The sequence below is a fragment of the Podarcis liolepis genome, assembly GCF_965112155.1.
Source record: "Podarcis liolepis genome assembly, chromosome: 13".
Lineage (NCBI taxonomy): Eukaryota > Metazoa > Chordata > Lepidosauria > Squamata > Lacertidae > Podarcis > Podarcis liolepis.
Window position 1 is genome coordinate 36,980,360 of NC_139573.1, and position 22,081 is coordinate 37,002,440.

Below are 22,081 nucleotides of genomic sequence, written 5' to 3' on the forward strand. Positions count from 1 at the left end.
GTGTCTGCTTCCAAGACTGCTGTTCAAGACACAGAGATGGCAGCAGTAAAAGGAAGGAAGATCCCCCAGATGTTGTTGGACTACAACTCCCATCATCCCTGAGCTCTGGCCTTACCAGCTAGGGGTGATGGGAGTTGTAGTTCAGCAACATCTGGGGACCCACAGGTTGAGAAAGGCTGCTAGAGTGAGTCACTCATTGCCCTATCTAGCTCAGTATTGTCTACAGTGAGTGGCATTTGCTGTCTGGGGATTCAGGCCAAGAACATTCCCAGTTCTTCTTCTAGATGCAGGGTATCCTAGTTGGGAACATCTGGATGCAAAGCAGCTGCACAGCTCTTCTATTTTGTGTGTCTGTTTAGGCGATCCTATTGGCCGTGGCAACAGATTTCTCAAAATTAGCAGAACCCACAAACAAACTTCCATCAGCTCCTCCCATAAACCCCCTTGGTGAATGGCACTGTAGATGCAATTCCCCTTCACAACATTTCGACTGTGCAGAAATAAATCAAAGCATCAATTTACCTTGTACAAAGAGAGGCCTGCTCTTTCAGGGAAATCTCTCTGCTGTTTAGTAGTTAATATTTCTTTGTACAAACATTGGCGCATTCATTTAACAAAGAAGAACCACAACAGATCTTTAACAGATCCATGATTGCTCCTTGCTTTTGCCACATGAGGGCATTAGGAATAACTAACTAACTAACTGCACAACAGCTACTAATAGAAACCCCTTTAGGGACGTGGTCTAAACCACTGAGTCTCTTGGGCTTGCTGATTAGAAGGTCAGCAATTTGAATCCCCACAACAGGGTGAGCTCCCATTGCTCTGTCCCAGCTCCTGCCAACCTAGCAGTTTGAAAGCACGCCAGTGCAAATAGAGAAATAGGTACCGCTGTGGCGGGCGGGAAGGTAAACAGCGTTTCCGTGCGCTCTGGTATCCGTCACGGTGTCCCATTGTGCCAGAAGCGGTTTAGTCCTGCTGGCCACATGACCTGGAAAGCTGTCTGTGGACAAACACCGGCTCCCTCGACCTGAAAGTGAAACGAGCGCCGCCACCCCATAGTCGCCTTTGACTGGACTTCACCGTCCAGGGGTCCTTTGCCTTTTTACCTTTTTAGAAACCCCTTTAGAAAATGAATGTTAAAAAAGTCTTTACCCCTGCTTCAACTGTCCAGACTTTCTTTCCATGCTATTTCTATACGCTGTTTCAGAATAGATTCATACATAAAAGATCAAATGAATACAAAGGCTGATTTAATTTACAGTAAGGCAATCGATTGGGATGCGGGTGGCGTTGTGGGTTAAACCACAGAGCCTAGGGCTTGCTGATCAGAAGGTCGCCGGTTTGAATCCCTGCGACGGGGTGAGCTCCCGTTGCTCTGTCCCTGCTCCTGCCAACCTAGCAGTTTGAAAGCACATCAAAGTGCAAGTAGATAAATAGATACCTGCTCCGGCGGGCAGGTAAACAGTGTTTCCATGCGCTGCTCTGGTTCACCCGGAAGCTGTACGCTGGCTCCCTCGGCCAATAAAGCAAGATGAGTGCCACAACCCCAGAGTTGGCCACGACTGGACCTAATAGTCAGGGGTCCCTTTACCTTTAAGGCAATCGATGGGCCCTGCATTCCTATGGCTCCTGGGAGGCTGCCCCAGGTGGGAGTCATAGGAGCCCCAGATCACTGTTCTTCATAACTTCTGCACTGATTTGCTGCATGATTTCTGCCTACTGCATCCATCCCCAGTTAAGTTTAAATACAGAAGTGGGAGCAATGAGTTAAGAGGGGATCTTCCCCTTGCAATCGGGGACTGCTGCAGTTTAGCAGCTCGTATTTAGTATTTTTGGTGCCTAGTACTAACGCCACTCTGAATGCAGACTGGAACTCTGGAAAGCCTAGGTCCTCACATTTCAAGCAGTGCCTTGCTGTTTGTTTTTGCCTAGAGACCAGTGCTAAAATGAAGGATGGCGTGGAAACTGCCTTTGAGGAAGTCGTGATAAAGATCCTGCAAACACCAGAACTTTGGAACATCAGAAACGAAGGCGTTGTGCTGGCGCCTGAGAGCAGAGCCGCTAATACAGCCGACGCCTGCAGTGGGCATTGTTCTGTTGCTTAAAACACGCCGGCTTCAAATAAAATAGCTCAGGTCCAACATACTTAAGAAATGGACTCCTACCTGCTATCACAAGAAAATGGGCCATAAGGAGATAAGGAGAAAAGCTGGGGCTACCACAGCTGTGTTGGGTTTTCTTTTGATGAGAGTGTGTCGGAGGCTTACGGTGGATATGCAATATCTGGGGATTTACAAATAATACAGGTAAAGGATTTGGGGAACAGGTACCTCAAGCAAGCAGCGCAGCAGCTAATGCAAAGGGGACCCCACGTGCAAAGACACTTTCACCTGTTTGTGTCTCTTGCAAGCACAGAACACCTCTGCTGCTGCTTCCTGCCAGCTCTAAAATGGGCTCCGCCTTTTCCAATGATGGAAACCTCATTCAAAATGACAGAGAGATTCAAAGCTAACAGAGAAACCCCCCACCTACCCTGTGACCATCTCCTAACCTCATTAGCTCATTAGCTCACCTGAAGGAGCATCTCCACCCCCATCATGCAGCCCGGACACTAAGGTCCAGCTCCAAGGGCCTTCTGGCGGTTCCCTGCCTGTGAGAAGTGAGGTTACAGGGAACCAGGCAGAGGGCTTTCTTGGTGGCGGCACCAGCCCTGTGGAACGCCCTCCCATCAGATGTCAAAGAAATAAACAAGTACCTGACTTTTAGAAGACATCTGAGAGCAGCCCTGTATAGGGAAGTTTTTAATGTTTGATGTTTTAATATTCTGTCAGGAGCCACCCAGAGTGGCTGGAGAAACCCAGCCAGATGGGCAGGGTATAAATAATAAATTGTTGTTGTTGTTGTTAATCAACAGCAATTCTGGGCTTTTAGCAGACAGTCTGGGGACAAAGGAAAATGCCTTATACCATTGCGGTATTTAGGGTAGTGCAGGTGGTTCCCCTGCAAAGGGCGCCGAGCTGAGGGGTGCAGAATAATAATAAATAGGAAAGGAATTGTTGGGGAAATAAGAAATATTGTGGGGGGGGGGTTAGGGTGCCAATTTTTGTCCTTGCTAATGGCGCCATATTACCAGAGTCCGCCCCTGATTACACAGAGGCCAGATCTGGCCCAATCGCCTTCTCAATCTGGTTTTGGGAATCCGCGTGTTTTTACATGAGTAGAATGTGTCCTTTTATGTATAATGCATCTCTGGGTTATTTGTGGGGCCTGCCTGGTATTTTTACATGAGTAGAATGTGTGCTTTTATTTAAAATGCATCTCTGGGTTATTTGTGGGGCATATGAATTCATTCATTTCCCCCCCCCCCCAAAAAAATAAAGTCTGCCCCCCCCACAAGGTCTGAGGGACAGTGGACCCTGCTGAAAAGGTTTGCTGACCCCTGGTCTACCTCGTTCAGTGGTGTCTGCATTGAGAGGTTGTAGGCTATCCAGGGTTTCCAATATCAAGGATTGAACCCGGAACATTCTGCGTGCAATGCGTGTGCTCCAACGATGATGTATGGCCTGCTGAAATCTTGCTAAGAAAAAAAATGCTCACTCGGAAGTAACAATGCAATCATTGTTCCAGGTTTGCAAAATGGAGGCATACAGATAGAGAGCTCTGGGCTCAAAGCCTGGGATGTTTACCACCCATTCAGGAGTATCTGTAAAAGCCTTTTTGCTCCAAATGTTGGTGGGTTAGAGGGCTAGTTACTCTGTTTATTATTTGTTTTTTCCACGGTTGTGGGTTGATTTTATTGTATCTGATTGTTTTATGTATCTTTTAATCCCTTCCCCCCCTTCCATTGTAAGCCCCCTTGGATGTTCTGTTTTGAACAGGAAATGGGGGTATAAGGTATTAATAATAAAAAAGCAAACAAAAGTCATTTATTGCTAAGATTCATATGCCATGCTTCAGAGTCAATTGGCATTTCCAGGCTGGCTAGCAAAAGAATGAAACTCAAAGCAGCATCAAACTCCAATCAAGAAGAAGAATAGAATCACAGAATCGTAGGGTTGGAAGGGGTCACAAGAGTCGTCTAAACCAACCCCCTGCAAAGCAAGAATCTTTTCGTCCAACGTGGGGCTCAAACTCACATCCCTGAGATTAAGTCTCATGCTCAATTGAGCTATCCAGGTGTTATTATATCCAGTGCTATTTTTCAATAATAAAAATAATAATAAATTTTATTTATACCCTGCCCTTCCCAGCCAAGACCGGGCTCAGGGCGGCTAACACCGAATATCAAAACAATTGATTGAAATACAGCTTAAAAAACAAGATTAAAATACAACATTAAAACATTAAAATGCAGCCTCATTTCAGTGGAAACTCAATCAAAAACTTTTGGGGGGATAAAAACGTCAAGTCTTCGCCAAGGCTAACTATCCAGACTGGTCCCACATGGGCCAGAAAAAAGCCAGGGAAGTCCCCAGATAGGAGTTCCAACACAGAGGGAGAAAAGAAAAAAGAGGGGGAGGGGATCAAATTTGATTCCAAGCCAAAGGCCAGGCAGAACAACTGTCTTACAGGCCCTGCAGAAAGAAATCAGATCCTTCAGGGCCCTGGTCTCATGAGACAGAGCGTTCCACCAGGCTGGAGCCAGTGTTGAAAAGGCCCTGGCTTTGGTTGAGGCTAATCTGACTTCCTTAGGGCCCGAGACCTCTAAGGTGTTGTTATTTATGGACCTTAAGGGGCCGGAACTTGCCACGAGTGCCTCCCTTGTTCTCATATAATGACAATGAGAGGTGCTGGAACTGAGTTCTGGTGAGTTCTGGCTTGTGGGGGGGGGAGCCCTGATTATAGCTTATGTTGTTGTTGTTGTTTAGTCATGTCCGACTCTTCGTGACCCCATGGGCCAGAGCACTCCAGGCACTCCTATCTTCCACTGCCTCCCGCAGTTTGGTCAAACTCATGCTGGTAGCTTCAAGAACACTGTCCAACCATCTCGTCCTCTGTCGTCCCCTTCTCCTTGTCTCAGCTTCACGATCTGTCCTTCCAGTGAGCACTCAGGGCTGATTTCCTTCAGAATGGAGAGGTTTGATCTTCTTGCAGTCATAGAATCATAGAATCATAGAGTTGGAATAGACCACAAGGGCCATCGAGTCCAACCCCCTGCCAAGCAGGAAACACCATCAGAGCACTCCAAAGAAGGAGACTCTACCACACTCCTTGGCAGCAAATTCCACTGTCGAACAGCTCTTACTGTCAGGAAGTTCTTCCTAATGTTTAGGTGGAATCTTCTTTCTTGTAGTTTGGATCCATTGCTCCATGTCCGCTTCTCTGGAGCAGCAGAAAACAATATGACATCCTTTTATATATTTGAACATGGCTATCATATCACCCCTTAACCTCCTCTTCTCCAGGCTAAACATGCCCAGCTCCATGGGACTCTCAAGTGTCTCCCCCAGCACCATAATTCAAAAGCATCAATTCTTCGGCAGACAGCCTTCTTCATGGTCTAGCTCTCACTTCCAAACATCACTACTGGGAAAAACATAGCTTTAACTATACGGACCTTTGTTGGCAAGGTGATAAATAACTCAGAGAAGCTATGAGCTATGTCGTGCAGGGCCACCCAAGATGGACAGGTCATAGTGGAGAGTTTTGACCAAATGTTTCCTCCTGGAGCAGGAACCGGCAAGCCACTCCAGTATCCCTGCCAAGAAAACTCCATGGACAAAGACAACAGGCATTATAGCTTATAATATCCCGTTACTGGTTATATCTCAATATTCCTATTCTCCAGTAGGAAAGGGCATATCCCTGGCAGAAGATAAAATGGGGGCACGAACCTTTCAACTGCTAGGACTCAGAGCTGGGGGTAGAGGGAAAACAGTCTTTGACATATTTCCTCTTCGGAGTTTGCTCCAGGGCTGTGTTGCCACTGTGCCTCAGATGGTTGAATGGGAGCTGAGCTCGGATGAAGCATGTCTTTTGTACGCCACTGAACTCCAGGAAGAGGCACGGCAGCTGGTTCTGTTAAAACATGCACATTCACCTTTTATCTCTGTTAGTTGCTGGTGCAAGAGCTTTGAGTCAGCACCTCGCCAAGCTTTGCTAAGCTAGCTCTGGATTTTGTTGGACAGTTCCTCCTCTGGTCCAGGCCTCCTGGAACAGATTGCCACCACCTGGTAGTTCTGTTGGACAGCTCCCAGCTGGTCCTACTCCAGCCACCAGTGTCGAAGCAATGATTCTTCAACATCAACTTCGTTGGACTGGTCGTGTTGTGCGGATGCCTGATTATCGTCTTCCAAAGCAACTACAGTGGTACCTCAGGTTACATACGCTTCAGGTTACAAACACTTCAGGTTACAGACTCCGCTAACCCAGAAATAGTGCTTCAGGTTAAGAACTTTGCTTCAGGATGAGAACAGAAATCGTACAGCAGCAGCAGGAGGCCCCATTAGTGGTGCTTCAGGTTAAGAGCAGTTTCAGGTTAAGAACGGACCTCCGGACCGAATTAAGTACTTAACCCAAGATACCACTGTACTCTATTCCAGACTTAAAAATGGAAAGCGTAATGCGGGTGGTCAACAAAAGAGGTTTAAAGACAAGGCAAATCTTAAAATATGTAGTATAAACACAACTGGAAACACTGGCCTGCGAGCGCTCCAGTTGGAGAACAGCCTTTACCAAGGGTGTCATGGGCTTTGAAGACACTCAAACTCAGGACAAAAGGGAGAAATATGCTAAGAGGAAGGCTGTGGTTTAAACCACTGAGCCTCTTAGCCTTGCCAATCAGAAGGTCAGTGGTTCGAATCCCCATGACGGGGTGAGCTCCCATTGCTCTGTCCTAGCTCCTGCCAACCTAGCAGTTCGAAAGCATGCCAGTGCAAGTAGATAAACAGGTACCACGGGGGGGGGAGAGATAAACGGTGTTCCATTGCGCCAGAAGCGGTTTAGTCATGCTGGCCACATGACCCGGAAAACTTTCTGTGGACAAACACCAGCTCCCTTGGCCTGAAAGCGAGATGAGTGCTGCAACCCCATAGTCTCCTTTGACTGGACTTAACCGTCCAGGGGTCCTGTGGGAAAATGATTGCTTGTACATGAGAGCATGAGCAAAGTTCTTATTGTTACAGGGTGATCTCATAGCTAGAAGCATCCTTGGAGCATGAATAGCGCGTGAACAGCTCGTGCTGTCCCATATGATTGGCTAACGTAGTATGGTCTGATCGCTCGCATGGTTTGGTACCAAGGTCTTTATCTGCTGGCTAGAACAAATTGCTTGACTTGTATTTTTTGTATCCTTACTTGGCTTGTATCTTTCTGATTTTCACACAATAAAAGCTGTGCTGCATTAGCCCTAGGAGCTGCCATGTTTCCCTAGGAGCAGCCATAATTCGGAACCTATCTTGGTGTGAGACTGATTTTTCTCTGGATGCCGAGCTGCAACTCGACAATTGGTGCCCCGTGTGACTGCCTTCGAACTTCACGGGTCCTTTACATTTTACCTTTACCTTACATGCAAATATGTGTAACTGAGCCCCAGTGCCATATTTTATATGAAAAGCAGCTACAGAAAATCATAAATAAAATCATGCTTAGAGCAAATAGTTGACTTTCTTTTGTTACTGCTCGTTTCAACGTGTTTTTAGTGAACACTGCCTGTTGACTGTTCTGACACTTGATTGATTTTTATCTACTCTTTTTCTCTTGCTGTTATTTATTTTCTTTTTTAAAAAGCCGGGGTGGGGGGGCGTGTTGCACAGTCAAAAGTTCTCTTCCTCCAAATTTGCTTTCTCCAGTTTTGCAACAATACATCTTTATTATTGTTGTTGTTGATCGCTTCAAGTGTTATATGCAGAAAAATGGACTATAACTTGAAAAAAATAAAACAATCGAACCAAGTGAGGAGAAAAAAACATAATTCAGTTGTCCCTAAAGCTGTCTGAAGGCAAAATAAATTATTTTCTTAGCACAGAAATTAACGTGGGGAACACAAGACCATGCAATACTCTGACAGGCAGTATTATAACCAGCTCCAGAACGTGTTCAGAGATCATTGTATTTCTAATCTAAACACATCCCCCCCCCAGTGTATGTTGATTATTTAGTTTTTCTGCCAAAACAACCCATTTCTAATATATATACATAAAATGTAGGCAAAAGACCTCCAACTCTATGGTAGTTAGTAAATGCTACTGGATGCTAGCCAGACGCTCTCCAGATAAAACTCGAATCAGCAAGAGGAGTCTGGATTCAATATTGGTGTTCAGATGTTTCTCCCACAATCTGCTACGATTTATGGAGTCAAAAGCGGCAAATAAATCAATAAATGCAGCAGAGACAACTTGTTGTTATTGTTGCCATTATACTTCCAGCTAATACAATTTGGTCGATAGTGCTGAATCCCTTGTTCTCCATGCAGAATTTTGTTTGCATGTAGCCAGTCTGTTAGTTTTCCTAATAAATGCTAGGCATATTGCTCTGTTTTGTGTTCTGCTTTTCGATTTGTCACGGCCTTTGGCTAGCACAATAAAGTTCTTTATTTGTAACCAAATATAAAACAACACAAGGGGGCAAACGGATGCTTGGTTTTTATTTATTTATTTTGAAATTTATCCTCGGGTGTTTGGAGCACTGCTTTAAATCCAGGCTATTGTTCTTTTCCAATTCCGTTCATGGCGGACAAATTATCCCCCTTTGTCTGTTCTCTGTCCTTTAAAGCCTTTCCCTTCCATGGGCAGAATGCTGAGCAAGGTGGACCCATGTCAGGCTTCAGGAAATCAGCTTCCTCCCCCCACCCCACCCTGCTGTGGCAGTAGATAAGCAGAACAAAGGAAAATGACTCTTCTTACCAGTTAGAAACTTTAATAATCACAGCGAGAGAACAAAGAACCCATCTCCTAGAAATGGCGGTGCTCCCAATTAAGGATTCCACCCTCTTCCATCCTTATTAATCCACATCACTCCTACATCAATCTGAGCTTGTACCCTCTGTGCTTCCTGTTCGGCCCCTTTCTGAACTCTTCTTGACCTTGGGGAGAGCAGAGGAATGCTTTCCAGAGACAGTGAATCTGTTAACCCCATCTCTCCCAGTGTTTCTTCTGCTAGCTGTTCCCCATCCTGTATTTCCCAGCTTCTGCCTTCTGAACTACGCCCCTCTGCAAACCACTGTTCCAAATCTATGTAGTCCTCCTGCTCTGGGAAGATTCAGGATCCGGATCAGGGGGAGGGGGAGGCTTCCCACCATTCCTTCTCAGTGTAGCCCTCCTCAACACGGTCCCTGACAACCCATTTCTTTGACCCAGCATTGCAATTCTCAGCCTTCCCCGGGTATCTCACCTGGGCGGCGCAATCTCACCTGGCAGCATCCAAAGGCTCTTGGGAGTTTGTGTTGCCATCCTTCCCGCTTATGGCATTTCACAGCCGATGATGTCACAGCTGTGGCATCTATGACAACAAGTGGGAGGTGGTCTTCAGAAGCTAATCCCCCCAGCTTTGCCTTTTTGACTTGGGACCTGGCAGTGGTGGGCTTGTGCCAAGATGAGCAGCTTTGATGTCTTGACATTCCCTGTGGTGGTTGCCAATTCTAGGCAAAGAATCGCCTGTACAAGGAATCAGTCCCGTACTGGTGAATATGTGTTTCGTGGCAAAAAAGAACTGGGTAGGCTTAACTTCTTGCAATCCTAAACCTGCTGAGTACAATAACTTTGCTGGGTGATCCTATGAATGCTTGCTTAGAAGTTGTAAGCCCCTGTGCTGGTCCCGAGGGTTAACCGTGCAGCAAGGTCCAAGTCCAGTCCGAGGTCAAGGGTGCAGTATGGACTGTCCATCAAAGCTGAAGCGGGGTCCAAGGCAGGGAGTCAGGTGAGGTCAGGAATTCTGGCAGGAGAGCAGGACAGGGTGCAGGCAGGAACAGGCTACCAACAATGTTGCTCCCGCAACCTGGGACTGGGGCTGGCTGGCTTTTATCTGCCCCAAGGCATAGGGCGGCCCCGGTCCACAGGTGACTCACCTCTCCTGGCCTGGAGGCGAGCACTCCTCCTGCGGGAACTTAGTTCCCTCTGCCTCTCTGCCCTGAGCCTCTGCAGCTCAGGAGAGGCTGGAGGGTTACCAGACCCAGAGGCAACCTCAGCTTCCCCTGACGGGGCTGAGAGTGGAGCACCTGTAGGCAATGGGTCCTCCATCACCTCAGGAGCCAGAGCAGGCTCAGCTGATGCCTGCACCTGAGGATCCAGCACAGGTGAGGACCCTTCAGGCTCAAGCCCCAGCCCGGGCTCAGCTGGTTCTGGAGGCGGGGACTCCTGTGCAGGCTGGGATGCCTCAGGTTCAGTCTCCGAGTCTGAATCCCAGGCCATCACACCCCCACTCTGTTCAATCGAGGGTTCTCCAGCATGCATAGGAATGTAGATTTAAAAGTTGGAAGAGATGCAAGATTCAAAAGATCCGCCCACCTGCTGAAAGCCAGGAGCATCGATATACAGCCAGCCCTTGACAGCTCGGCGGGTACTATCCAGACACCATAGTGTTGCAAGCATGTGCTTGCCAGAAAAGAGCCAACTGGCTGGAGCCTGCTGAAGACTTACATCTCACAGAGCTGTGATAGAAGTTTGATTTATTGTGGTGGTTTGGTTTTCCAGATTGCTTTGTTTCATTCTGTGTTATATGAATCGTAGAGTGGGAAGGGGCCACGAGAGTCATCTAGTCCAACCCCCTGGAAGGCAGGAATTTTTTGCCCAGCGTTGGGCTCGAACCCACCAACCTGAGATTAACTGACTCATGCTATATATAATTTAGAGCATTTGCACCCTGCTCTTCATCCAATTGGAACAAGACAGTCGCTCCCTGCAGGCTTACAATCTAAACAAAGAAAAAGACACACAAGGTAAAAGGGAAAGGGGGGGCAGAGAAAAATAAAAAGGCACACCAGTTTTCTGAACAGTTGTTCCTATAATGACCTGACTGCACAGTTCAGGGGCAGTATGTGCTTGATGGAGCCGGGCCTCCAACAAAGCGGATGAAATGAACCCTGCTTCCTATATCTCCAACTGAGGCAGTCTTATTGAATAGCTGCCTCAGAGAGAAAGAGGGAGAGAGTTGTATCTTACACTGCAACTGATAACAAAAGAGCTCCAGATGACTCGAGTAATAATAATAATAATAATAATAATAATAATAATAATAATAATAATAATTTATTATTTGTACACCGCCCAACTGGCTGGGTTTCCCCAGCCACTCTGGGCGGCTTCCAAAAAAGATGAAAAATACATTAAAATGTCACACATTAAACACTTCCCTGAACAGGGCTTCAGAAGTCTTCTAAATGTTAGGCTGTTGTTTATCTCTTTGACATCTGATGGAAGGGCGTTCCACAGGGCGGGTGCCACTACCAAGAAGGCCCTCTGCCTGGTTCCCTGTACTTTGCTTCTCGCAGTGAGGGAACCGCCAGAAGGCCCTCAGCGTTGGACCTCAGCGTCTGGGCAGAATGATGGGGGTGGAGAGTAAGCGAGTCAGGCCACTTGTAGATAAATTTATTAATTTAAAACCATCTGTATGCTTCCACTTGCTTTCCTAAAGATTCCAGGGCTGCTCACAGCAAGTGTAAACACCCCGTCAAACACAAACTCAAAAAGCTCAGTCGAAAACACTTAAAGCAGAATAGAGTAATAGAAACAAATGACACCAGTAGGTGACATAGCTAAGCCTGGCAGGACAACTCACCCTGGGGTATTAACCCCTTCATGCATTAATTAGAATTAAGCATGTTGGCTTTATGAGGCTGGTTATCCAACAATCTGGGTGTTTAGTTCTCATTTTTGACCTCTCACAAGTTAGATCACCCATAATATCCTATTATGACATGAACTGAATTACTGCAACAGCACCATGTGTTATTTAGATGATTGGATTTATTGTTACACACTCCCAAATTCCTCAAGCGATGAGAATGCCCACACGTTTCAGAAGGATATTGTAGAAGTGAAGAATTAGTTAGATTCAAAAGATGCCTTTTACACCTCTTAACAGTTACTCCTCCTGGGTTGTACCAAAGGATGCGTCCTTAAGAAATACATATACTTAATGGCAAATCTGTTGAACAGATTTTAATTGCCAAATACCGGAAACGAAATCCATATTCTTGAGAAATGGTCACCTAAAGCTTGGCATGCCATGCTTATGAGCAAATTAACAACACGTAGGAAGCCTGTGGAAGGAGAACCTCAGTGCAGTTTGTCAGCTTCAGAAACAATGTTCAATATTTATTTAGCACCGGAATAAAAGGAAGCCCAATTAAAATATTGGGGCTGGAGTTTTAGAGCTGGTGTAACTCAATTTTCTGTTCTGTTCTTTACTTTTCATTATACTTACTGATGGCGAATGGGTTGTCATTTTGTCTGCTTTGCCCCATATTTATGGGTTTTACAGATAAGTTAGTTAGGGTGCCTAGGTTTGCTTCCATTTGAATGAGAGGGAGACTGAAGGCAAAGGCTGCTGCAGTTCCGAGGAAGAAGAGCAAAATCCAAAGGCTGTTGAACTGCCTTATCAAAAGCCCTATCAGACTCTAACCATCAAGGCAGAAGTGAAGGTTGAGGAGCAACAAGGGTGGTTGCCCAGGAAGGTATAAAGACAAGGAAACGTTTCTTGACGTTCTTTTTTATTTCAATCTTTACAGAGAAAGGCTATAGAACACAGCCTCTTGGATAATTGCCTCTTGGTCTATTTTGGGGGGAATCATGCAACGTGTTTAAGTTTTTTCACTATGGTAACTATACGTTGGAATAATAAAATAAATAATAAAATTTTATTTATATCCTGCCCTCCCCAGCCAGAGCCGGGCTCAGAGCAGCTAACAACAGTAAAATAATACAGCATTCTAAAATCAGTTCATTATAAAATCAGTTCAAATCAAATTAATGGCAACCATTGGGCTAGAGTTCTGTGAGGATTACCAAAGGAGGGGGTCAGGCTGTGTCTTGGCCAAAGGCCCGGTGGAACAGCTCTGTCTTGCAGGCCCTGCGGAAAGATGTCAAGTCCCGCAGGGCCCTAGTCTCTTGTGACAGAGCATTCCACCAGATCAGAGCCACAGCCAAAAAAGCCCTGGCTCTAGTTGAGGCCAGCCTAACCTCCCTGTGGCCCGGGACCTCCAAGATGTTTTTGTTTGAAGACCGTAAGCTCTTCCGTGGGACATACCAGGAGAGGCGGAATCCAGAATCTGTTCTGGATCGAGTAGAATTTCAATGGCAATTACTTCCTGACTCCAAACACAGTGATCCATCAGCTCCTGTACACGTACGAAAGGCTTTCCTGCAACCCCGTCAAAAGACAAACTTACGTGGGGCACCTCAGACAACACCAGTAGTTGTCCTCGATGCTGCAGAAGAGAACAAAACATCCAGGAGGAGTTGCAAGAAGAATGAAATCCTTCATACATTTATATTGAGCTCCATGAGGCTCTTAGCTCCAACAACTGTTCACTATTCAAGATTTACAGCTGTCATTAGCAATATTCTGTTTTCCTACTTGCTTTTGCTAACAGCCAGTGGGCGTTTATGTGCAGGGCGAAAGTCAGCGAGAGAGTGTATAGACTAGAAAAAAGCAGCATAGGCTGGTTTTTTGTTTTGTTTTTTGAAATAATTTTTAATTTGATTTTCAAGATTATAAACTGAATCTCCTGGCTTTCTCCGCCATCCTTTCCATAGGCCCTATTAATCCTATTTTCAACTGCATATCATTACTTCTCCAATTTTTTTGATCTTTTTAAGTTATCCATACATACTGTTACATTACAACGGTATTTAAAATCCTGCCAGTGTTTTAACCTGCTTACAATAATCTCGTACAGTGGTACCTCTGGTTACGTACTTAATACGTTCCGGAGGTCTGTTCTTAACCTGAAACTGTTCTTAACCTGAAGCACTACTTTAGCTAATGGGGCCTCCTGCTGCCGCTGCACTGCCACCGCGCAATTTCTGCTCTCACCCTGAAGGTACTATTTCTGGGTCTATAACCTGAAGTGTATGTAACCTGAAGCCCGAGGTACCACTGTATATGCATTATAAACTTTCCCCATTCTTTTCTAAAGATCTTGTCTTCTTTGTTCCTGAGCTTCCCAGTTAATTTTGACATTTGGGCATAGTCCATCAACTTGGTTTGCCATCCGTCTCTGGGTTATCTCTTCTTTTCACCTCTGGCTAATAACATCCGTGCAGCTGTTGTCGCGTACATAAACAGTTTCTTTTCTGGTCTTTTGGAATCTCGGTACCCGGAAAAGCCTTGTAGACTAGATCAGGATATTTGAAGGCAATATGTATGGGAGCAGAGATCAATTTCTACCCTTTTGAAAACACTCGTTTTCTCCTCTCCTGGCAGCTAGAAGTCACGTGGATAGTAGACCTCCGGAGGCCAAGACTCACCTCTACTTCAAGGTTTCCAAGATACAGGTACATGAGCTTTCCCTTTGCAATTGGTGCTGATGTTGGGCATAAAGTTAGACCATTTAAAGGTAAAGGGACCCCTGACCATTAGGTCCAGTCGTGGCCGACTCTGGGGTTGTGGCGCTCATCTTGCTTTACTGGCCGAGGGAGCCAGCGTACAGCTTCCGGGTCATGTGGCCAGCATGACTAAGCCACTTCTGGTGAACCAGAGCAGTGCATGGAAATGCCATTAACCTTCCCGCCAGAGCGGTACCTATTTATCTACTTGCACTTTGTGCTTTTGAACTGCTAGGTTGGCAGGAGCAGGGGCCGAGCAACGGGAGCGCACCCCGCCGCGGGGATTCAAACCACTGACCTTCTGATCAGCAAGTCCTAGGCTCTGTGGTTTAACCCACAGTGCCACCCGTGTCCCTCTTACCGTTTAGGTGTAAGCGAATGCAACTAAAAAACCCGATCCTTTCAAAAGGCAGGGCACAAAGCTTGCGCTTTGCTCATCACTTTTCTGCTTCTGATCAAGCCCTACGCAGCTTTTCATGCCATCTGGTTCCAAACATCCCTTTGACCTTGAACTGGTTTTTGACTGTAATAAATTATTATTATTATTATTATTATTATTATTATTATTATTATTATTATTATTATTATCTCTTTGGCCTCCCAAAGCACATGTCTAAAACCCTGCAGGAAGGAAAACAGGTGGAATCTGGAGTGGGGAATCAGCAGGTTGGGAAAGGTTAACTTCTGTTCTCCATGCTTCCCCCCCCCCCAAAGCCTTTTTTTAACTGAAAAATGAGGTGGAACATTTAGGGAGAATGGGATGTGCTTATTTTTATTTTAAAAAAATATTCAGGGCCCCTCCAGACTCCAGCTTTTTATCTGGGAACAATCTATGGAGTTAGGCTGTTTTGCGGTTGCATATGTAATCAAACTACACCAAGTTTATGGGTGTTTTTAAAAGTATGGGCAGAATTGTTTCATTGCGTATTTAAATCATGTGTAATTGGTTTTTATATGTACTGTATTTTTCTGCGTATAAGACGATTTTTTATTATTAAAAATGTTTAAAATTGGTGGTTGTGTTATACACGGATAGTGCAATGGGGGGTGGCCGATTGGTGGCAGCATGAGCAGGAGATTGTCTGTGGTGATTGGGCAGGTGATTGGTGGCTGCGACAAGGCCTTCTGACGATTGGCTGCTGCTGCGGCAATTGGGCGGGTGGTTGGTGGTTGTGTCAAGGCCTGCTGGCGATTGGCTGCTGCTGCGGCAATTGGACAGGCGATTGGCAGCTTCTGGCGACGATTGGTGGCTTCGGCGAGCCATGCGATTGGCAGTGGCGGTTAGGCGTGTGAGCGATTGGTGGCAATCCCCCCCCCCCAGAAAAGTTCAACAATTGTGGGCAATTCCCCCCACCCCAAAAAAAGGTTAACAACTCTGGGCAATCTCCCCCCATTTCCTTAATTTGGGGTCCCAAAAATAGGGGTCATTCTATACAAATGGGGGGGGGGGTGTTATACACGGGAAAATACAGCAATTGGTTTTACATTTGTAAACCGCTTAGAAGCTCGTTTTGGCAAGGAAGCGGTATATAAATCAATAACACATAACATAATACATGTGACTAAGCACAGAAGAAAAAGAACCGGGGTAATAAACAAGAAATCCAAAGGGTGGAATAGAAACACAAATGATCTGGTTTCCCTCAACACCAGGAAAAACGTGAGTTCTAAAAGGAACATCTGAAATGCATTGCATTCCTTTGAAAAAAAGGAGACAAGTAGGTGAGGTGTTTTAGCATACCATCTGAATGGTTTTGCGGTTTGTTTTTGCTTTTTAAAAGCACAGTGGTGCCTTGGTTCTCAAACGCCTTGGTACTCAAACAGCTTGGAACCCAAACACTGCAAAGTGTTCCAGTTTGCCAAATGTTTTTGGAAGCCAAACATGCTCTGTTTTGAGTGTTACGCTTCCGATTTGAGTGCCACGCTTCTGTTTTGAGTATTATGCTGAGCTCTGTCTGTTTTTGCTATTTATTTTGTGTTTTTGTTTCCGCGGCTCTTTTTTGTGTGTTACTGTGTGGAACCCGGTTCAGCTACTGATTGATTGACTGTGTGACCGCGGCACATTGTTTATTGCTTTCATGTTATGGCTCTCGTTAGATAGTAAAATCCATGTTAAATTGCTGTTTTAGGGGTTGTTTTTGAAATCTGGAATGGATTAATCCATTTTGCTTTCTATGGGAAAGCGCACCTTGGTTTTGGAACGCTTTGGACTTCCGGAATGGGTTAAGTTTGAGAGCCAAGGTACCACTGTATTGTACCGTGGCTTCAAAAGAGTTAACAAAGAAGCTGTAGAACGTATTAGTTAGACCTTTCTTCTACTAGCAAATCTAATCAAGTTTCCATACTCTCTTTTCTTCAGAAGCTAACACTCCCCAAGATTGTGGAGCCAGATAATACGGAGACGCAAAATGTACCTGTGGCAGTAGAAGTGAGGGTAAATGTCACCATATCTTGAAGGGCACCCCCTTAGTTCAGGCCCAAGCAGGAAGTAGGGCTAAAAGCAAGACAGTAGCTGCAGAACAAAATCATGTGCTATGCTCAGCTCTTGCATAAAACTATTTGTTGTTCAGCTCCTCGGAGCTGCTCATCATTGAACGAGAGAACATTTCGTGGTACCAGGAGTAAGGTCAGCGAGAAAAGTAAGGGGCAGAAAAACTGAAAATTCAAGGATGGAATGAAGAAGAGAAGACGAGTTCGGATTTGATATCCCACTTTATCACTACCTGAAGGATTCTCAAAGCAGCTAACATTCTCCTTTCCCTTCCCTCCCCACAACAAACACTCTGTGAGGTGAGTGGGGCTGAGAGACTTCAAAGAAGCATGACTAGCCCAAGGTCACCCAGCAGCTGCATGTGGAGGAGCAGAGACTCGAACCCGGTTCACCAGATTACGAGTCTACCGCTCTTAACCACTACACCACACTGGCTCTCACACTGGAATGAGAGAAAAAATGGAATGGTTCGAGGCTCCTGAGGGAGTTGAAACTTAGTGGCCATGCAGCGAACTCCTGGAAGAGGTTTAAACGTGACTTCACCGTTGACATGCAAGCTACAGGAATGGATGAAAAGAAGATCCTCAAAAAGTAACCATGTTTTTGCCTGTAGCAGGGCATGAGGCAGTAGACATTTTCTGGCTGTGCAATCAAGGCAGAAGGAAGAGGAATTTTTTATCAGGAGGTGTGCAGAAATTGGATGAGTATTGCATGCCCAAGAGAGCAATGAGATTTATGAAAGATTTAAGTTTTCCTTCAGAGGAAGGGGAATCGATACGGACTTTAATAGATGATTCAGAAATGCAACTGTGGGACCCTAACGGCATCATTAATTAGAGATCAGATAGTGTTGAGGGTTGGAGACTGTGAACTTTTTATTTAAAAACTCCTGCAAGACTGTGATCTGACTCATGAAAGGGCAGTCCAGGCTGCAAGGCTAGAATGCAAGTATTAAAGGAAACCCCTTTTAAGTCTTTGCGTTGGCTTATTCTGGGGAAGAAATGATGCACAGAGGGGTCTGTGAATTGCAGAACAGGTTCCAAGTTTGAATGGAGATCTTCTAGTTCAATAGTGTGTGGGAACACAGAACCTTTCCTAGGACAAAAAACTTGTCATATTCTGGTTAAAAGACTGCACATCATAAGGCAAACCAAAGATATTCACATTGTATCCCGATGTCTTTGAAGGAACAGGCAAGGTGGAAAGTGTATACAGTGGTATCTCGGTTTTCAAACATAATCCGTTCCAGAAGACTGTTCGAGTTCCGAAATGTTCGAAAACCGAAAATTCAATAAGGAAAACTCAATATGGAAGCCGCGTGACATGTTTGACTTCTGAAAAGTGTTCAAAAACTGAAGCATTTACTTCTGGGTTTACAGCATTCAAGTTCAGAAACATTCATCTACAGAGACGTTCAAAAACCAAGGTACCACTGTATAAAATCCAATTAACAGAGCCAAAGAAACTAGTGATAAATGCACCTTGCAGAAGTTCCTTCAGCCCTCACAAAAAGACTAGGAGAACTCAAACTTCTGGAGATCGTTGAAAATGTCGAAGAGCCCATGGAGCAGGTGCATTTTTCAATACTCATAAAGAAGAAACATACGTCGCTCAGACTGTGCCTGGCTCCACTGAAAGAAGTTCAGTTTTGGGGTCATGACAAGGGCAAAATATTTTTCAAATTTAGATGCCTCTCCAGGATTCTCGCGAATACCATTAGACTAGAGGGGCTCATGAATTTTCAGTACACTTATTATTGCTTCCGCGGATAGCCATTTGATTTTAAATCTGCCTCCCATCAAAAGCACAGTGGAAATTGTGAAGCGTTTGCTGAAAAAGGCCTTGGATACAAAAACAGAACCTTACTTGGCATAGCTGGATTACAGGAGTGGAAATGGGAAAATTCCCTGCTGGGCTCTTGTTTATCAGAACACTCAGGACCAAACTGCTATGACTGGAACACCATAACTCTAACTCAGCTTGAAGTGTTCAGTAAAAAAAGCAATAGGTAAAGGGTAAAGGGACCCCTGACCATTAGGTCCAGTCGTGACTGACTCTGGGGTTGCGGCGCTCATCTCGCTTTATTGGCCTAGGGAGCCGGCGTACAGCTTCTGGGTCATGTGGCCAGCATGACTAAGCCGCTTCTGGCGAACCAGAGCAGCACACGGAAATGCCATTTACCTTCCCGCCTATTTATCTACTTGCACTTTGAGGTGCTTTCGAACTGCTAGGTTGGCAGGAGCTGGGACCGAGCAACAGGAGCTCACCCCATCGCGGGGATTTGAACCGCCGACGTTCTGATCGGCAAGTCCTAGGCTCTGTGGTTTAACCCACAGCGCCACCCGCGTCCCTCTATGCAATATTATGGCACAAATTCATGAGCACCGAGATCCCGCTACAACCCAAAAATGAAGTTCAAGTGCAGGATGGTACCCCATGAACCCAGAGGGTTGTTGTCAAACGAAGAAGTAGGCCCCAGATCATGCAACATGCAGACTTCCATAGGAGAAATATTGCGACGTAAACAATGGCATCTCCTCCAGATACCAGAAATAGAGGAAGGAGAGAAGAAAGGAGGAGTAACACAGCAGGGGAAGGAAGCAGGAGGAAAACACTGGAGTCATACCTCAGGGGGGGTTGGGAAAATGAAGGGTCTTCAGAAATGAGTCTGAGAAGGTACACTCAAAACCAGAAGGCCCCAGAAAGACTTATTTAAAAAACAAACAAACACAGACACATTGTTTTAAAAAAGGGAGATGTAAGGATAAATGGGGTACCTCCCATATCTAGTTTAGGAGGTTAGGTTGGAGGCAGGGTGAGAAGCCAAGGGAAAGAATGGCTAAAGGAGAGAAGACCTTTTTACATAGTTCTTTAATTAAACTAGCACTACTTCTTCTTCAAAGGGATGTGGGTGGCGCTGTGGGTTAAACCACAGAGCCTAGGACTTGTTGATCAGAAGGGCAGTTCGAATCCCCACGACGGGGTGAGCTCCCGTTACTCGGTCCCTGCTCCTGTCAACCTAGCAGTTTGAAAGCACGTCAGAGTCTAAGTAGATAAGTAGGTACCGCTCTGGCAGGAAGGTAAACGGCGTTTCCGTGCGCTGCTCTGGTTCACCAGAAGTGGCTTAGTCATGCTGTCCACATGACCCAGAAGCTGTATGCCGGAGCTGTAGGCATGGAGGCAACTCTCCCCAAGCAGCGGGAGCGTTCCCGCTGCTTGAGGAGAGGTCCGCGAAGCCTGGACGCACTGAGATCAGCGCGTCCAGGCTTCGCGGACCTCTCCTCAAGCAGCGGGAATGCTCCCGCTGCTTGGGGAGAGTTGCCGGCATCCCGAAGCCTGCGCGCGCTGAGATCAGTGCGTCCAGGCTTCGCGGACCTCTCCGCAAGCAGCGGGAGCCAGCGCTGGACTCCCACGGCTTGCAGAGAGCTGCCTGTTTGGGGGCTGGGGTCGGGGGAAGCTCGGGCCGCCCCAGCCCCGCGCCTGGGGGGGAAATAATTTTTTTCCCTTTATTTCCCCCCCAAAAAACTAGGTGTGCCTTATGGGACGGTGCGTCCTATAGGGCGAAGAATACGGTAGTTAGATGCAACCCCCTAACTTTTAATAAAAGGTTGTCAAGTCTCCCAAATAAGGGAATTTTTCTCATTTATAAATTATCATTGCAGCATCACCACCCACCCGAATATATCATTTACCAAATTCAACAGCAACAAAAATTTATGGGCACAGCTAGTATTCTCTTTTTAAGAAAAAGAAGCAATGTCAATGTCGCCGCATCAATATTTAGTCTGGTACATACATATTTTAAGATTAAAAGTTGTTGGGGAAATGGGATCAAAACCATGACACCATGAAGGAGGAATGGCAGACAAAATGGATGGAATATGCAGAAATGTCAAGTTTAACCAGTAGAATAAGAGATCAGGAAGAAGAGTGGGAAATGTTTGGTAAATATCTGAAGATTCATTGCAAGCAAATTAAAACGCTAGCAGGATTAGAGTGAATTCAGCACTGTATAATTTAGCTGGGAGAAAAAACTAATATGGAGTAATTAGAATATGCAGCAGTAGAGGATAATTAGAATGAACCATGGAAGAAGGGGAGGGAAGTTGATGAATAAATATATTGTCTGTTCTTTTTGATGAATGTAAATGTGGAAATTTGTAGAAGTGACATTATATTAAAACAACAACAACAACAACAACATTACACTTCAGATCGTTTTCTTTTTTTCCAATTAAAATTGCCTTCTTCCCTTCCATGAAACTGCCATTTCCCCCGCAGTAGGAATATGCAGGCACCCTGAGACCCCGTATATATTTTCTTCCTGCAGTGCGCACCACAGTCCCAACAGGAGAGAAAATAACTGGCAAAAATTCCGCAATTCACCATTTTATAAAACAGTCACACTCTGCTTTACTTTTTTGTCACGCACATAGGAATGGGAAAAGGGGCCGGGGAGGTGGGTTGTGGGTTGTTGTTTTTTTTTGCTTTTTTTGCCAAATGTAAAATAAAAAACAATTTACATCCTTGGGGACGGGGGACATAAGTATGTGTAAAAATGTTATTTAAAAAAAAATGTGGGAGGGGGGATTGGGGAGGAGGTTGAGAGCTCCTGTTTATTATAGGATAAACAAAACTTAAAAACAAACAAACAAGAAACTCATAGTTTCTGTCTCTCGCTCTCTCTTTCTATAGGACGCCCAAAAGAAAATTGGGCTGATTGAACGGGAAAACAAGACCCTGTCAACACGCCTAGCTCATATATATCGCGGCACAGGCTTGGTAGACTGCTGGAACCCGTACCAAAAGAAGAGGTGGGCAGTTGTGAGTCTTTAATGCCTCTACGCTATTCTTCCGGGAGTGCCAGCTTGGCCCCACAGCCGTGGTTGCTCGGGGCTGTGGGTGCCATGCAACGTGCATGGCCCTGGGGCTGAAATTTGTGGAATAAAGGTAAAGGGGCCCCTGACCATTAGGTCCAGTCATGGCCAACTCTGGGGTTGTGGTGCTCATCTCGCTTTACTGGCCGAGGGAGCCGGCGTACAGCTTCCAGGTCATGTGGCCAGCAGGACTAAGCCGCTTCTGGCAAACCAGAGCAGCACATGGA

The 22,081-nt window shown here is 45.6% G+C and overlaps 1 protein-coding gene across 5 annotated transcripts in view; it reads left to right on the forward strand.

Moving 5' to 3' along the window:
- LOC310690654 (uncharacterized protein) overlaps positions 1-22,081 on the forward strand; it is a 44,700-nt gene that overhangs the window by 14,109 nt on the left and 8,510 nt on the right. For 3 of the 5 annotated variants that reach the window (XM_083470057.1, XM_083470059.1, XM_083470058.1), the window contains exons 9-11: positions 14,365-14,435; positions 16,846-16,920; positions 21,673-21,791. In XM_083470057.1, coding sequence (XP_083326183.1) covers positions 14,365-14,435; positions 16,846-16,920; positions 21,673-21,791 — 265 coding nt within the window. The remainder of the gene's footprint in view (positions 1-14,364; positions 14,436-16,845; positions 16,921-21,672; positions 21,792-22,081) is intronic. The other 2 variants (XM_083470060.1, XM_083470061.1) reach the window with 2 other exon arrangements.